The sequence below is a fragment of the Balaenoptera borealis genome (genome assembly GCF_965194805.1).
Source record: "Balaenoptera borealis genome assembly, chromosome: 14".
NCBI lineage: Eukaryota > Metazoa > Chordata > Mammalia > Artiodactyla > Balaenopteridae > Balaenoptera > Balaenoptera borealis.
Window position 1 is genome coordinate 20,877,909 of NC_138875.1, and position 16,934 is coordinate 20,894,842.

The 16,934-nt window shown below is 39.2% G+C and overlaps 1 protein-coding gene across 1 annotated transcript in view; it reads right to left on the bottom strand.

Annotated features, from left to right (window-relative positions):
- Nucleotides 1-16,934, bottom strand: part of DCC (DCC netrin 1 receptor) — a 1,166,696-nt gene that overhangs the window by 364,555 nt on the left and 785,207 nt on the right. Inside the window, exon 9 of the mRNA XM_082353405.1 lies at nt 3,703-3,857. Coding sequence (XP_082209531.1) covers nt 3,703-3,857 — 155 coding nt within the window. The remainder of the gene's footprint in view (nt 1-3,702; nt 3,858-16,934) is intronic.

Here is a 16,934-nt window from a genome sequence, read left to right on the forward strand (position 1 = left end):
CTCAAGGGACACACATAACAATGTCTTTAAGCCTTTTATAGAATTAAAACCCAGCAAATGAAGATGTTAGCATTCTTTAGGCCAGAGGAGACCATCTGAGGCCAGACTAAAGGGACCAGAAAGTTCATCAAGAAGATTACCTGAAACAAGATTAAAGAGCCTAAACCCTGCATACACCCTAATCTTATCGGCAACCCCACCCTTGAACCATTGCCATAAAACTCCTCAGCAAATCCTCCCTGGTTGGTACACATAGTTTTCAAGGGCAGGAGCCTGCTGTGTTCCCCTTTGCCTGGCAAAGCAATAAAGCTATTCTTTTCTACTTTGCCCAAAACTCTGTCTCCGAGATTCGATCTGGCACCGGTACACAGAGGCTGAGCTTTTGGCATCATATGCCTCGGCCATCACAAGTAATGGGCTCATAAACAAATCTGTGATTTAGATTTTTAATATTTCATTTAACAAATTCTTACAAGTTTCCTTACTTGTTTCGTTGCTGTTACATATTTAAAATATTTGCTTCCTCAGGAAGCTTCTGAGAGCCCTAAGTTCTTTTACTTCATTACACAGATATGCTTTCTTAACCTGTCTCAGACAGTGTAGAACAGTATTAGGAACACAGTGGGTGTTCATTAAACACACTTGTAAGTTGAATTATGTTATTGTTTTTACTTTATAAAGGTTAAGGCCATATGTGTAATACAAATAATCACAGACTTATTTTTTTGATTAATTATACTAAAAATGTTGTATCATGAGTAATGTTTTTAATGAAATGAGGCGATATTATTAGTCAGTATCCAAATGGAAAAGACTTTTTCTTGTCCCTTGGCTTGGAAAGGTTTTTAAAAATGTGAATTAAAAAAATGCTGGATATTGATTTTCAAACTGGATACTTAAAAATAATGGTATTAACAGAAGAAAAATAATGTTGCTCAGTCCTAGAAGTGAAACTGACTATGTAGAATTTTCACCAGAAATGTAATGTAATCATAGCCAGTCAGCCTTGAAAAGTACACTAAAACAATTCCAGGGATAATAGTTGGATTAGGAAGTGAAGAATTCAGACGATCCATAGAAACTGGATCTTCTGCTTTTAAGGTTTAAGTTCTACCATGAGAAAACTGAACAAGATTTTTTTACAGAATTTTTTATGGTTTTTTCAACTATCAGTCTGTATACAACATGGCATATACCATTTTCAAAAATATATATTTTGACTTAATTTGTTTTTATTCAAGTTTATTGATTAAAAAACCAAATATTCATAAAGTTTATTGATTCTATATATATACGATCTGTGAAAAGTCATTGAAGAGGGGCTTCCCGGGTGGCGCAGTGGTTGAGAATCTGCCTGCCAATGCAGGGGACACGGGTTCGAGCCCTGGTCTGGGAAGATCCCACATGCCGCGGAGCAACTAGGCCCGTGAGCCACGACTACTGAGCCTGCGCGTCTGGAGCCTGTGCTCCGCAACAAGAGAGGCCGCGATAGTGAGAGGCCCGCGCACAATGATGAAGAGTGGCCCCCACTTGCCGCAACTAGAGAAAGCTCTCGCACAGAAACGAAGACCCAACACAGCCAAAAATAAATAAATAAATAAATTAATTAATTAATTAAAAACAAAAACAAAAAAGTCAATGAAGAAATTGATGACTCAAATTACATGTGAACAGAGTCACTGCAAAGTAGAAATCAGCATTATCTCGTGATTTCAATCCAAACAGCAACAAAACATTCTTAAGAAGAGAAACCTGGAAGTCGGACCAGCTTTGTGGGCATACAACTAACGAAGCTGCACAAGATCCCACACTTAGGAGGGTCCCGCGAGGAGCATGGCTTCATGCTCTACTGTAGCTTCTGGGTCCTGCAAATTATTTAGCTGGTCCTGCCTGGGAGGCTGCATTTTCTTTCTTTTTTTTTTTTAACATCTTTATTGGAGTATAATTGCTTTACAATGGTGTGTTAGTTTCTGCTTTATTACAAAGTCAATCAGTTATACATATACATATATCCCCATATGTCTTCCCTCTTGCATCTCCCTCCCTCCCACCTCCCTATCCCCCCCCTCTAGGTGGTCACAAAACACCGAGCTGATCTCCCTGTGCTATGCGGCTGCTTCCCACTAGCTATCTATTTTACATTTGGTAGTGTATATATGTCCATATATACACTACCACTCTCTCCCTTTGTCCCAGCTTACCCTTCCCCGTGTCCTCAAGTCCATTCTCTAGAACATCTGCATCTTTATTCCCATCTTGCCCCTAGGTTCTTCAGAACCACTTTTTTTGTTTTGTTTTTTAGATTCCATATATATGTGTTAGCATACGGTATTTGTTTGTCTCTTTCTGACTTACTTCACTCTGTATGACAGACTCTAGGTCCATCCACCTCACTACAAATAACTCAATTTCGTTTCTTTTGATGTGATCTGAAACCTGTACATTACTATGCCCTTAAAGATGCTATGTGAGGTTTTATTTCTGTGAGGCAAATATCTCCAAGACTTGTCCAGCTTAGTCATATCCCCACCCCCAACAAATACTTTACTGCAATTTGTCTTCATCTGGTCTTTGTAGCCTTGGCTGAGTTGAAGAAGGAATGGAGACTCTGCCCAGTGTGCAGAGCATGATACCAGCAACCAGACTACGTCTCAGTTGCTCTTCTTCAACATATTGATTTCAAATCCTTAAGAAGTGACCTAGTCCAAAGATTATTTTCTCATATGTTCAAATGAAAATCTTTCTGATTTCTACTTCACCTTCTTCCAAAAGCATGTGAGGTGATTTTGAAGTTAAATATAGTTTTAAATAAAATGATTGGGAATACAGATAAAATAGCATCATTCAAAAAAAAAAAACAGAAGTAGATGAAACTAGGTGTCTAAATCTCTAAATAATGTAGTTTGTTACAAGTAGTCCTTCATGTCATTTAGCTATTAGATTACAATTTTTTTAAAACTCTAAAAAAAATAAAGCTGGCAGACTACTCATCAGTAATAATCTTTCCAAATAAATTAGAAGTTTAGTAGAAAAATCAAAATTTTGTAAGATACAGAAATATTTTTCAAATGTACAGTTTGGGGGCTGTTCCTTTAAAAAAGTAGAAATCACTAAATTATAACTTGGTCAAAGAACATTCAGCTGCATTACTTTGTGATCATGGAGCTTAATATAGTGATTTATGTTAAAGGACAATGAGATTGCCCAATAGAGATTATCTCTTTACATTTCTTAACTCTAGATTCACTTTTGTAAGCTTCTTAAGGGCATTCAATGCATGAGTAAGTTCTTGAATAATCCCTGTATTGAGAAGTCCTATGCCATTTTTCTTCTCCTTTGATGTTACACTTTTTATAGACAAACTTAGAAAAATCTGAAAAAATCAATGCAGGAGGCTGAAACCCAATGTTGATGATGAAGTACTGGCAGGTAGAGTCAGTCACTTACTCGGGAGTGAATATGTAGACTGTGTGGATGGACCAGGCCTTGATAGTTGTTAATTTGTCATTCTGGAGATATGGCCAAAGTGGGAAGGCCATTTTGTTAAAGTTATCTTACCTTTAAAAACCCTCAGGTTAAACATGTTGCTTCAGAAATATTCCTTCCATTCCGTCACCTCAATAAATTACTATGAAAGGATTCAAAGATATTGCCAACGAAAACAAATACTTTCTAAATTTGCCCTTCCTGTCTCATACTCACACTCAGGCTGAGTGGCCACCTTGATGGGCTGAGAGCTCTCCCCTGGTCCCCACTCGTTGTAGGCCACGACTCGGAAGGTGTACATGGCTTCCGGCTTCAGGTTTCCCACAGTAAACTGAAGGGACCCAGGCTGGGATGTATTCACTGCTCGTTCCCTAGGAAATAAAAGTTGCAGGGAAAGATTATTCCCACATGAATACTTTTAGCCACAGCCTTTACTTAATGAGCAAGAGAGGGACTTCTCTGGTGGTACAGTGGTTAAGAATCCTCCTGCCAATGCAGGGGACACGGTTTCGATCCCTGGTCCGGGAAGATCCCACATGCTGCGGAGCAGCTAAGCCCGTGCACCACAACTACTGAGCCTGCGTTCTATAGCCCGCAAGCCACAACTACTGAAGCCCACGCATCTAAAGCTGGTGCTCCACAACAAGTGAAGCCACCGCAATGAGAAGCCATCGCACCGCAATTAGAAGCCTGTGCACCGCAACGAAGAGTAGTTCCTGCTCTCTGCAACTAGAGAGAGCCCGCGCGCAGCAACGAAGACCCAACGCAGCCAAAAATTAATTAATTAATCAATTTTAAAACAAAATAATGAGCAAGAGCAGTAAGGTAGACCAGAAGGTTGCTTACGCATTTCCTGTTGACTCCGCATGTAAGACAAGACCTCGAAGGCTTACTATGGAATGTAAACTGACTGGAAGAGCCTATAAATAAATGTTGCAGGGTTCCTGGGGAGTTCAAGTTTATGCCATTCCCATGAACCTTGCATACTAAAGTCTTTTCCCTTGACACTTTACAATTTAGTCTCAAAACTCATAACAAAGAGCTAGTAAAATAAGAAGAAGCGTCTGGAATGTAGGCAGGAAGATGCATTTCGTAAACATTCAGCTAATGACAGAAATCAGGGTTTTGATTATTCCACAAGTCAGTCTTTGTCAGTACTGTCAACAAATGCATTTATGCATTTTCCTTCATTGTAGAAAAGGAAAAGGCAGATGCCAAGTGTTGATGTGTACAGAGCTTGAGGTCCTGTGGTTATGTTAAGTGAAATTTAGTGAAAGGAAGTAGATGCCCTTCCTCGTGAGGAGAAAGTACAACACGTGTCTACTTGCCTTTTCTTCAAGCCACATCTACATGTGTCCAATTTATTTTCCAATTAAAAACTTCCTCAGAGGCTCCAAACAAATGAATTAATCTGCTGATCATGGTGAGATTTATAGTACATATTAAGAGAAGACAAATCCTATGGATATGGATGCTGACATATAAGAAACAGGAACTCCTCAAGTATGCTTTAAGGACATACATGATTCTAGACATTTATATCCTCATTGGTCTCGTACAATTGAATGTGAAGAAGGAGTTCCTTCTAAGCCACTTAACTGTTTCTTAAGGTTTCTACATCTAGATGATATCTCTTGCATCTCAGTGGAATTATATATTCATTTTAATTTTACCATTCAGTTTTATTTTGTTTGGGGAGATATTTAAAATAAAACCTATTTTGCTGCCAGGGCAAATTAAGCTTCCAAAGAGAAAAGTGAAAACAAAGTTCTATGGGCATGAATGGTGATTGCCGGGCATATATACACACTTAATTTGACTGATATGACAGAGACTGGCTGGCTCCTCCTCAAACCCATTTCTCCTTCTTTAGGTACTAGACTGTATGTCCTGGCCCCCCTGAAGCCAAGATGAGGCCATGTGACTGGGTCTAACCAATGAGTTTGAGTGTACACAATGTGTGCTGATTCCAGGCTTGGCCTTGAAAAACCACATATGTGGCAGGCAGACCTTGGAAGCCATACACAGATGATGGAGAAGTCAAATTTTTGCAAGAATTCTGGAGAAGACCTGGGAGAAGAACTGCCTGTCAATCAGGAAGATCCTTTTTCTATAATACTTTACAGAGTCAAACATATTAGAGCCATTATAAATTTGAGGGCTTGTTATAGCAGTTAGCATTAGTTTATCCATTACTGCTCACAATTAAAATATGCACGCTGGGTGGTTATCAGGGGCAAGGTGGAGGGAGGGATGGGATGCTAGTATTTAATGAGTACAGAGTTCAGTTGGGGAAGATGAAAAAACTCTGGAGGTAGAAGGTAGTGAGAATTGTGCCACAAGGTGAATGCAATTAATGCCATAGAACTCTACACTTAAAAATGGTTAAAACTGTAAATGCTATGTTTTGTATATTTTACCACAATAAACAAACAAACAAAAAACAAAACACCCTGTATGAATCTGGATATAGCACAAGGTTTAGGTATTCCTTTACAAGTACTGTGTTAATTTGCTGCAAGGCTGAATTGTGACTTATAGTGGGGGAGGGATCTGGGTGGGATTCAATAGTGACTTATCGTAAGTAGGAGTAAGAAACATCAGATAGGGCTCCCATGTACCACACATCACACTGATCTATTCTACCAAACTAAGATTATTCAGGCCAATACATTGCTTTTTAAAAGAAAACCCTCATAATCAGATTGTATGCCTTGTGGATGTAGACAGTTTTGCATATTATTTTCTTTCAGCAGAATTTTTATATGCATTATCTCCCTTTTTATATAAATAGGATGGTTTTATTATCATTATTTTATAGATGTAAAAGTGAGATTTAAAGAAACAACTTTTTTTTTAAAGGACTCACAGTTAATGAATACCACCGTTAAGAATGAAATTCGGGACTTTATCCTCTAGATCCAGTATTGGTATCATTCAACAACATGGGAAAACAAGGGGCCTATTTGGATCATGGGTAGTTTGCGTAGAAGACATGAGCTCCTAAAGGGAAAGAAGAGACACCTGGGCATTCAGAAACCACTGGGAGAATGAGTGTAATTATCATCTGTTATGGGTCATTTCAGGATGTATTTTCTAAACCTTCAAGCAACATATTTGTCACTGAAGGTCAGATCTGCATACCAAACTCCTTGAGTATCTATAAGGAAGGACAGCTTTCATAACTGACTTTATTCTTATAACTACTGAATAATTTAGATGAAATAGCTGTGTTCTAGGACAAGCTGGCATAACCCCTTGAAAAGGCATTCTTCGAAGGAAAAAGAGGCAAGAACATCTGGGCATGTCCAGGTAAGAATGTCTAAGATCATATAATAGAAACATTACTCACATATAAAAGGGGATGCTGGATTTTATTACAAGGAAGGGAGTTTCAGGTTCTTATAATCTCCAGCAGCCTCCAAAAATATCCCAGATTACTAATGATCATGAAAAAAAATTATATTCATTGATACGGACAACTGATACTTCCTCAGTGTTAACAGAGTATGAACAAAGCATCTTTAGAAAACACTTCCATGGTAGTGATCTCAGCCCTTCCTCCAACCAGATGCTAGCACTGCCCTAGATTTACCACTAGTTTCTTCAATGTGGGCTCTTAATGGTCTTAAACAACAATTTAATCTAAACATTTCCATTTTATGTGCCAATTTTCAGAAATCTGCTTATCCTATCAAACTGAGGTCACATCAAAATGCTATGTAGACTATGGAGTGGATTCAGGATTTTTAAGCCTGGGGTTGTTGTCTTGATTTTCTCATTAACTTATCTGAGCCTCAGATTTCTCAAGTGCAAATTGGTGCTATAAAAATGTTTACCTCATAGAGTTTCTAGAGAACTCAGTGAGATGCTGTATGTGAACCACATAAAGCAGTAGGCATGAGACCTGGTACTCAGGGAGTCTTCCATATGTGGCAGTTATTACTGCTATTATTTCTATTATTATAACAAAATACCACCACAACCTCATAGGAAATAAGGGTTCTTGAGTTCAAGAAGAGGACCTTTCCTCAATCTGAAGAAATTAATGAGGTACAATCATGAAGAAAAACACATATTGATATTTTCTATCAGATTAATATTGTTTACAGAGATAAGTCAAATCAAAAAAGTAGTCATATTCACAGACATAGGGAACAGACTTGTGGTTGTCAACGGTGGGGTGTGGGGAAGGAATGGATTGGGAGTTTGAGAGTAGCAGATGCAAACTATTGTATATAGAATAGATAAACAACAAAGTCCTACTGTATAGCACAGGGAACTATATTCAACATTCTGTGATAAACCATAATGGAAAAGAATATAAAAAAGAATGTATATATATATGTACAACAATCACTTTGCTGTACAGCAGAAATTAGCACAACATTGTAAATCAACTATACTTCAATAAAAAAGTATATTCATAACTAGAGGCATTGAACAAGTTTCAATAATGAAACTGGTAATATTTTTTAAAGGGAAGAGGCTTTGCTGACCTCAACGGAGAAGGAATAGGTGTGCTCCAAGTTCCACAGCATAGTCGTACAGCCCCATGATATCTTATGCCCACACTGGTGTCTGGGCTTTGTTGCTGGGCTGTTGTCTTGGCTTTCTCATTAACTTATCTGAGCCTCAGATTTCTCAGGTGCAAGCGCTGATGCTTTCTTTGGTCCTACTGGGGCAACATCGAACGTGATACCAATGCATTCTAAGACAATGGTATTTACTGCCATGTCACCCTTCACAGATTTCTTCAAAGATTCGCAGGTGGCTTTTGATCACCCCATTTGTTCTTTAATAGCTGAAAACAAAGCATCGCAAATCATTTCCCAACAAGTAAGTAAAATCTAAATTTGGAAGGGCAGTTTGTTACTCTCGTTTCTCTGGTTCCACAATAGGGCAATGCCAGCCATGTAAAGTAAACTCTCCATAATCTCTGCGTTTAGACAGTTAGTAATTAGGATTTTGTCTAGCTCACTCTAGTCCATGATCCTCTGTAAGTGGGCAGATACCACACTAGGTTCTGAAGAACAGAGAACAGTAGACGTCAGGACTTTGCCCAGTTACTGTGTTCGGGCGTCGTGACTGTCACCGCACCAACCACTCCTGGGAAAGCAGCAGGGGCCCAGGCTGCTTCTCCACGAAGTTCTCTCCTATAACTCTGAAGACATAATTTACCCCTCAAATCCGCAGAGCTTAGCATCATGGTCTGTGTTGGTAGATGTACTGTCAGACAGAGCTTCATTACTCCATTTCTTTTCTCCTTGACTCTGAGTTGGTAGTGTGGGGTTCAGGCAAGTTCAAGATAAAGTTGACTGAAGTAAAGGAAGTAAATCACCTGTGCTTTCTAGAATCCATTCACTGCAAATTCATTCATTGAACATCCAAATAGAGAATAAATTATAAAGTCTGTCTCCTTCTGCTGGCTGAAAAAGATGTAGGCAACTTGCTTTCTTTGACCTTTACATGGAGACCAAGAGTGTGTTAGTAAGAAGCATCTCTTTCTTGTAAATTCTGGTTCTTGGTGCTTTGGTTTACCTGGTTGAGCTTTCTTGGAAGATAACTACTGTGTTCTAAAAGCATACATTCTGACCCAGTAACAATACTTCTGCTGCTTTGCTGAGATCAGGTATTTTGTTTAAAGTCTTTTTAGATGCTGATACATTTTTTTTTTAAGTTAACCTGGTAGTTTGTTTGTTTGTTTGTTTGTTTACTTATTTATTTATGGCTGTGCTGGGTCTTCGTTTCTGTGCGAGGGCTTTCTCTAGTTGCGGCGATCGGGGGCCACTCTTCATCGCGGTGTGTGGGCCTCTCACTATCGCGGCCTCTCTTGTTGCGGAGCACAGGCTCCAGACGCGCAGGCTCAGTAATTGTGGCTCATGGGCCTAGTTGCTCCGTGGCATGTGGGATCTTCCCAGACCAGGGCTCGAACCCGTGTGCCCTGCATTGGCAGGTGGATTCTCAAACACTGCGCCACCAGGGAAGCCCCCTGATACATTGTGATTCAGGGAGTCAAACATGGTGGCATGGAATGCACCCTTAAGCAGTATGCATTGAAACCTAACTCTGGTTAGGCTATACTCTCCTGTGCCTGGATCTGGCCCCTGCTCTGGTTCCTACTTACAATGTATTACAGTATAATAGCTTTTCCTAGTTCTTTTGTCATTGGTCCTCCCACTTCTGTCTTCTGTTGACAGAGATACTCTTCTAACATACATCATCTGTCAACTCCATGCCCAAAACGTCATGCTGGCTGCCATTCTATCATTAATGCAATCTCCACTCCTTGCGACAAGATTCAAAGACTTTGAAGATGTGGCCCAAACCTTTACGCACTCATCTGCAATGGGTCACTCAGCTCCACCACACCCTATCCATCCCTACCTTTGTCATTCTGACTTTCATTAGTTTTGTTTTGCTTTATTTCGATTACCTTGCAGTTACCTTCTCCTGACTCAGTTCCTTCTCAGTTTGGCAAAAGCTCATTCATCCTTCAAATCCGATTCAAATGAAATCTCCTGACTGGAGCTTTCCTACCATCATGTCCTCTGATTCAAGCAGCATAAAATATTATCTCCTTTGTGCTTTTGTTGCTCTTGATTTACACGTCTACTGCAGCCCATTTCACGTTGTGTTGACAGACAGGTCTGTCTCTTTGACTCAACTGTGAACTATTTTAGAAGAGAAGTCATATTCCGTTCATATTTTATTGACACTCAGTCTATATACCCACTGCAGATAAAGAATGCCTATGCTGCTGGTGCTCACATTTAAAAAAAATGAATGCATAAATAAATGTAAAAAATTTAATAGACTAATTGGATAACATCTTCACATAGTGTGATCTCAGAAATGCTTAGAGAGCTGGGTTCTGTTCTGTGTTCCATCTCAACTTACTCAGGTAGCCTTCAGATGCCACTCCACATTCCTAGGTCTCATTTTCATGATTTGAGGAGTGAGATCTACTAAAAGAAGTTTTGTTTTGTTTTTTTAATCTAATATTCTTCATTGGGAATAGAAAATTATGTGTGTGTGTGTGTGTGTGTGTGCATATTAGCTGAATTCAGCCTTTCTGTATTTACATTTCAGAAGTAAACACAGTTTACAGATTACGATGGTTCTGATTCTTAGTAGATCATTTGTAACCTGTCTCCAGCATACATATTAAGAAAACACATATCCTCCTAAGGGCTAAGTACAGCGGGGCATTAACATTTAGTCACAGCTGTGAGCTGAGCAACAAACCCTGTCTTGATGTACCAAATGCCTAATTAGTTGCTTCAAGAAGGAAGAGTTCTATTAATGTTCCTTTGTAAGAAAGGACCTATGGTATTTTTGATGGAAAGATTTTTTAACATCTTTTGATCCACTCCACTTTCATTTTTACTTCCTCAGTGAGAGCAAGAAGGGTGCAATGATGAGAGAATTTCAAAGCGGAAATATGCTGGTCACTGAAATAGGGCCCAAAGTGACAGCGGCAACAACCACCCAAATGCCACACCCTTTCTTACCCCAGAACCATAGACTTTGGAATCAGTGTTATCTTGAAGGGAAAGTAGGTTCAGAGGTGATCCACCCCCAGACAAAGCATGATGGGGGAACAGAGATCTTCTTGGTCAGAGGTATTTCCACTAAAGTTTGGTTAAAAATTGTTTTTACTTGAACTGTTTAAAACACACACACAGTCAGAGGAACAGGCTTTAAAAATTTTTGCCTTAACATAGTCTCTGTTGCCACACCTAGAACACATCCAAAAGACTACTGCATCCAATAACTACTGCAACAACAAATAAAAAAGCTGCCTTTTCATAGAAAAAGAAAAGTTTTGGATTCAAATTATTTATTTTGTTTAGTTCCAGCCAATGCTCCCCTAATAAATATGAGTCAGTTCTGGGCCCTCTTCTCATTTTGTTTTATGGGGATGGCCCATCTTCTCCTTCCCTAGCTGCTGTTATCATCTACATGCTGACAAATTCCTGATATGTTATCTCCAACCCAAACTTCTCCTCTGGGCTCCAGGTTCCTATTTTCAAGGCTCTGCTTGACATTCCAACTTGAATGCTGAAAGGTATGTCAAACACGACATGTCTGAAACTGAATTTCTGACCTTCATGCTCAAACCTGGATCTTTTCCAACATCCTGATTTCAGCAAATTGCCCCACCATCTGTCCATCTAAATAAGCTGAAACCTCTGAACTATGCTTGAAAACCCCCTCTGTCTCACCATTAATGACCAATCTTTTACCTTGTTCTGTCCATTTTGCTTCCTAAATATTTCTAGATCTGTCACTGCTCCATCTCCACTGATACACTCTTAGTCTTGCCCACCTACTAAACATGACTAAACTGCTTCCAAGAAGACTGTTCCCTTCTCGATCGTTTCCCACACAGTTCTGGACACATTGTCAACTCACAAGTGTATAATGGGTTGTTCATTTACATGTGGAAACTGTCGATGACAGGTTTTATATTGCAATATGCATCAAGGCCACGGGAAAAATTAAACCACTCATTTTGAGGTAAAAAGGACAGGGTTTTACATTTTGCAGAGAAGCAGAGTGAGAGGAGGGCTGACTCTGCCCTGCTTTAAGCCAGAGCCAGAAAGTGGTTGGATTCTGAGTCTTGTTCTCTTTCCATCACAACACGCTCCCTTCACAACAAGCTTCATCTGCTGCCCGGTCCTCAACTCTGAGGAGCAGGGAAAGAATATGTACACACCGTGTTGAAAATGTAACGCACGATGAATTCTAAAATGAATCCTCCCTGTCAGTCATGAAAAGCTGGTCTCTAATCCCAAGCAGTGAGCAGGGGTTTCCTGAGGCGGCATAAAACTGTGTAAAGCACACAGCGCTGCAAGTTGGAAGGCCCTGTCCAGTCTTTGTTCTGCCACAAAATAGGCGGGTGACCTTCAGCAAGTCAGGGGCTATCTTGGAGCCTTCCCTGCTTCATTTGCAAAAAGAAGATACCAGTCCCTTATCTGCCTAACTCACGTGGTTATTGTGAGGATTAAACTGAATGATGCCTATGGAAGTGTTTTAATTCTCTCATCTGAACTCCCGCAGTACTTTATATGTACGTCTTATAGGAAATATCTTTTACTTTGTGTGGTATAGTAAAGAGATCACTGGACTAGAAACCTGCATTTAAATCCTGCTTCTAATATTTCCTAGTTGTGTAGCTTCTTAGGCAATGCTTTGTAGACATTCTCAATTGAGCCACACAAGCTCATTTGTAAAATAGAGATTATCATACCTGCCTTATCTGAGGATCAAATGGGCTAGTGTTTGTGAAAGTGATAAAGTTCTCTCTACATATGAATTGGGAAATACCTGTATTTCACTGATTGTTCACTTCCAACCCACACCATAGTTAGCACGTGGCACTAAATAACAAAAAGTTGAGTGCTTTCAGTGTACCAGGCAATGAGCAAGTGCTTTAAGCACTTTTTCTTAACTTCGTTTAATACTCATCACAACGTTACATGTCAGGTACTATTAGTATTCCACAAGTGGAAATGAAGGCACCAGTAACTGCCCCAAGGCCACACAGCTAGTAAAATTCTGAGCCACGATTGCAACCCAGGCCATTCAATTTCACAGCCCCAAAGCCTTAACCTTGTGAATACACTGAGTCACACTCCACACGTAATATTAGATTATTGAATGGAAGGTATAACGTTCTATGCACACATAAAAAGTTTGCTACTGTGTTTTATATACGGTAAATAAATGATGCAAATTAACTTTGCCATTGAATCAGAAAATTATCAGAAAGAAGCCTACAGAAGAAATCCATGTCATAAGTCTGAAAGTATCAAGAAAGCTTGGTTCTCTTCTAGATTAATCCACTAACTGCTGGAAACAAGCAGGTATAGGGATTGAGAACACCTGTTTTGGAGTCAGGCCTGCATTCAATCCTGGTTCTACCACTTGCTAGCTATATAACAGAGGTGTAAACCTCTTTAAGCCTCATCTGGATAATGTTTTGCTGTAAGGATGAAATAAGATAATTTATATAAGATGCTTAGCCTGGTATCTGGCACAGTGAGTACTCAATAAATGCTTGCTCTCATTATGGAAGCTTACTCCGTGGCCTTAGGGATGCGAATGACCCCTTCCCTGGGCATCAGTAGCAGGAAGTTGGGCTATGATTCCGAAGATCACTTTCCATTCTAACGATTTTTAGGTACTAGTAGGAGACAGCTGGATATCTGCGAAGCAATTGCGTCTCTGTGAATTCTGGCTTTCAGATTCTAGAATTTATGCCGTCCTCTGACTTATGAAATGAAAGCTCCTGAGGGGCTGATCAAAAAATGTTAACTGTGGCACTTGCATTATTGACACCATTAACTAGTCAGATAGATTAATGATAATCTGAGCTAGAGTAATTTGCCTGACAAAGCCATTGCAAATCTGAGGCAAATGTTAAATCCACTACCTTTTAAAAAGCTATTGTGTTAAGGGGCTAAATAAACCTATATGAGCAAACAAGCATCACAGCTAATCGCTCAGAGACATACGGCATATATTTGTTCTGAGAGCCAGAAAACAGAAAATGAACAAAGATATTGGAATCAAATTTCAAAATCAACTTTTTGTTTCTCAACTTAAAAAGTTTTTACTGAATTGCAGTCAGATTTTCATCTTCCTCAGTAACACAATTTGTTTTACTGGTTGAGGAAAAATCTATTAAGAATATCACATTTGTCTCTCTGCCACTTTTATCATATCAGTTCCAATCAGGAAGTGTCTATAGAAGTCAGGAGACTAGACACTTGGATATGGAATTATAAATAAGATCTAGTCTCAATCATTGAGGAGAGAAACACACATGTAATCAAACTAACACAAAACCAGATACAAGGTGCCACATACTACAATAGTGATGTAATCAAAGTGAAAGGGGAGGATAAAGGAGAAATCGATGACTTCTGACCTGGAGGACCATGTAGAGTTTCACATGGTGACTGACATTTCAGTTGGAGCTTCAATTCAACAACTATTCTGTGAGTGTTTACTCTGGGTTAGGTATTGCTCTAGGTGCTGAGAAGAGCTCAATGAATAAAAGTGATAAAAATATCCTTGCCCACATAATGCTTATATTCTGGTGGTGAGAAAGGGGATTCAGGAAACAATAACTAAAACATAATAATGCAGTGGTGGAAAATAAGAATGAAAAAGGACACTGGGAATGCTAGCAGTCAGGTAAAACCTCCAAGAGAAAGTACCATTTCTGCAAAGACTTAATGAAAGTTAGAGAATGATCCATGTGGATGTCTGAGGGGAGGAACATTCTAGGCAGACTGAAGAACTAGTACAAAGGTCCTGAGGGAGAAGGATTCTTGGTATATATAGGAAATACAGAGAAGCCAGTGAAACTGGAGAGGAGTGAGCAAATAAGAACACAGTAAACACAGTAAGTGATGAAGTTGGGAAGATGAAAAGGGGTCAGATCAGGAAGGATTTCTGATTATTCTCTGAATGAGACAGGAAGTCATTGGAGGGTTTTGAAGATGAGAATTGACACAATCTAACTTGTGTTAACTCCAGCTGGTATGGTAAGAATAGACTTGAGAGGTTTCAGCAATAGTTCACATGAGACCCAATCGTAGTAAAAAAGAGGTAAGAAGTGGTAGGATTCCATATATGTTTTATTTTCATTTATTTATTCGACTTCTTTTTTATTATGGAAAATTTTGAGCAATACAAAATTAGACAGAATGATAGGATGAACCACTTTATTCCCATCACTCAGCTCAAAATAAATCACAAAAGCCAGTCTTTTAGTATTATTTTGTAGCAAATATCAGGTATCCTATTGTATCAAGGATTCAGGAGATATTTTGACAGTACTGCCAAGACTTGATGATGGATTTGATATAGAGTGTGAGAAAAAGAGAGGACCTAACAATGACTCCAAGGACTTTGGCCTGAGTAATGAGAAATTTGCAGATTACACTGCGATGGAGGAAACTCTGGAATGATAAAGTTTTGGAAAGGGTTTGAGGCTGAAGGAAAATGGGTATTTAGTTTTGTTTATAAGTTTTAGATGCTCATGATAAATCAAAGTTGAGAAATCAAGCAGGAATCTGGATATACGATTCAGAATTGCAGGTAAAACGTCAGGGCCAGATATACAAATCTGGAAGACGTCAACATAGTGACAGAATATAAAGTCACAAGTTGGATGAAGTAAGATTTCCAAAGCTTGAGTCCTAGGGCAATTCAGTACAGGTCAGGGAGATTAGGAGTAAAAGAGCCTAAAAATGAGTGGCCAGAGGGACTGGAATAGAACCAGGAGAATGTATGTAATAGAATCCAAGGGAAGAGTGCGTTTCATGAAAGGGGAAGTGATCGAATGTGACAAAATTTGCTAACTATCCAAGTAATGAGAGGACCAGGAATTGACTATTGGGTTTAGCAACATGGATGTCACCTGGTAAACCTCGATAAGAACAGTTTCAGTGAAATACTAGGGACAGAATCATAACTGGAATATGAGGTAAGGTATTGGAGTGAAGTTAGACAACTCAAGGTATGTTGCTATAAAAGGGAACAGAATGAAGTGATAGGAAGAGAGAAATGGGATTGAGAGGGATGATTTGTTGAGATGGAAAATACAAATACATGCTTGTATGCCGATGGGCATGATACCCCGACGTGGGAAACACTGATGATGAGGAGAAACACTGGGCTGAAGCTTTGTTCTTTGGTTTTCAAGAAAGGATGGGATCTCGTGCATAAGTGAATGTCTGGCCCTGTTAAGAGCATAGGCAGTTCTTTTATAGCACTTTGAGGAAAGACAGATTATATGCTTAAAGACCCACTTAGGTAAATCAGACATGGAAGCTGGTACAACTTCTATTGTGATTGCTACTATTTTCCAGGAAATTAGAAGCAAGGTCAATTAAGAGTGAGGGAAAGAGGGAAGGTGTTGGAGATTTGAGAAGAGAGGAAAAGGTAGGAAATATTGTTAGGATCATGTGTGAGAGAGGCTGACTGCTATGTGCAATGCAAACCCCAGCACCATGAAGAGGCAACTTCAGATAAGTAGTTATGAATTTCAAGACTAGTCAGCACAGCTACATATTTTCTTCCAGGTATATTCAGCTACAAGAGTGCAAAAAAAGGTAGGTAGAAAATTACATTTACTTGAGTTGATTTTGGCCAAGAAGTTAATATTAAATGAGACAGTAACAAGCAAAACATTGCACTATGTCAGTCTTTATAATAATTGGCCATGGGGTTTTAGCTGTTTAACAAATGAAGGTAAACATGAAGGATGAGGGACAATGGAAATGCTATAGAATCAATGAATTGTAGGTCCCCATGGAATCAAGGTTTGTTGGAATCAGAGTCTTAAACGGAAGGTAGGAAAATGAGAGACTGAGATGAAAGTATGAGGTTTGAAATCGAGATCATGGAGAGGTTGCAGAGATTGGTGT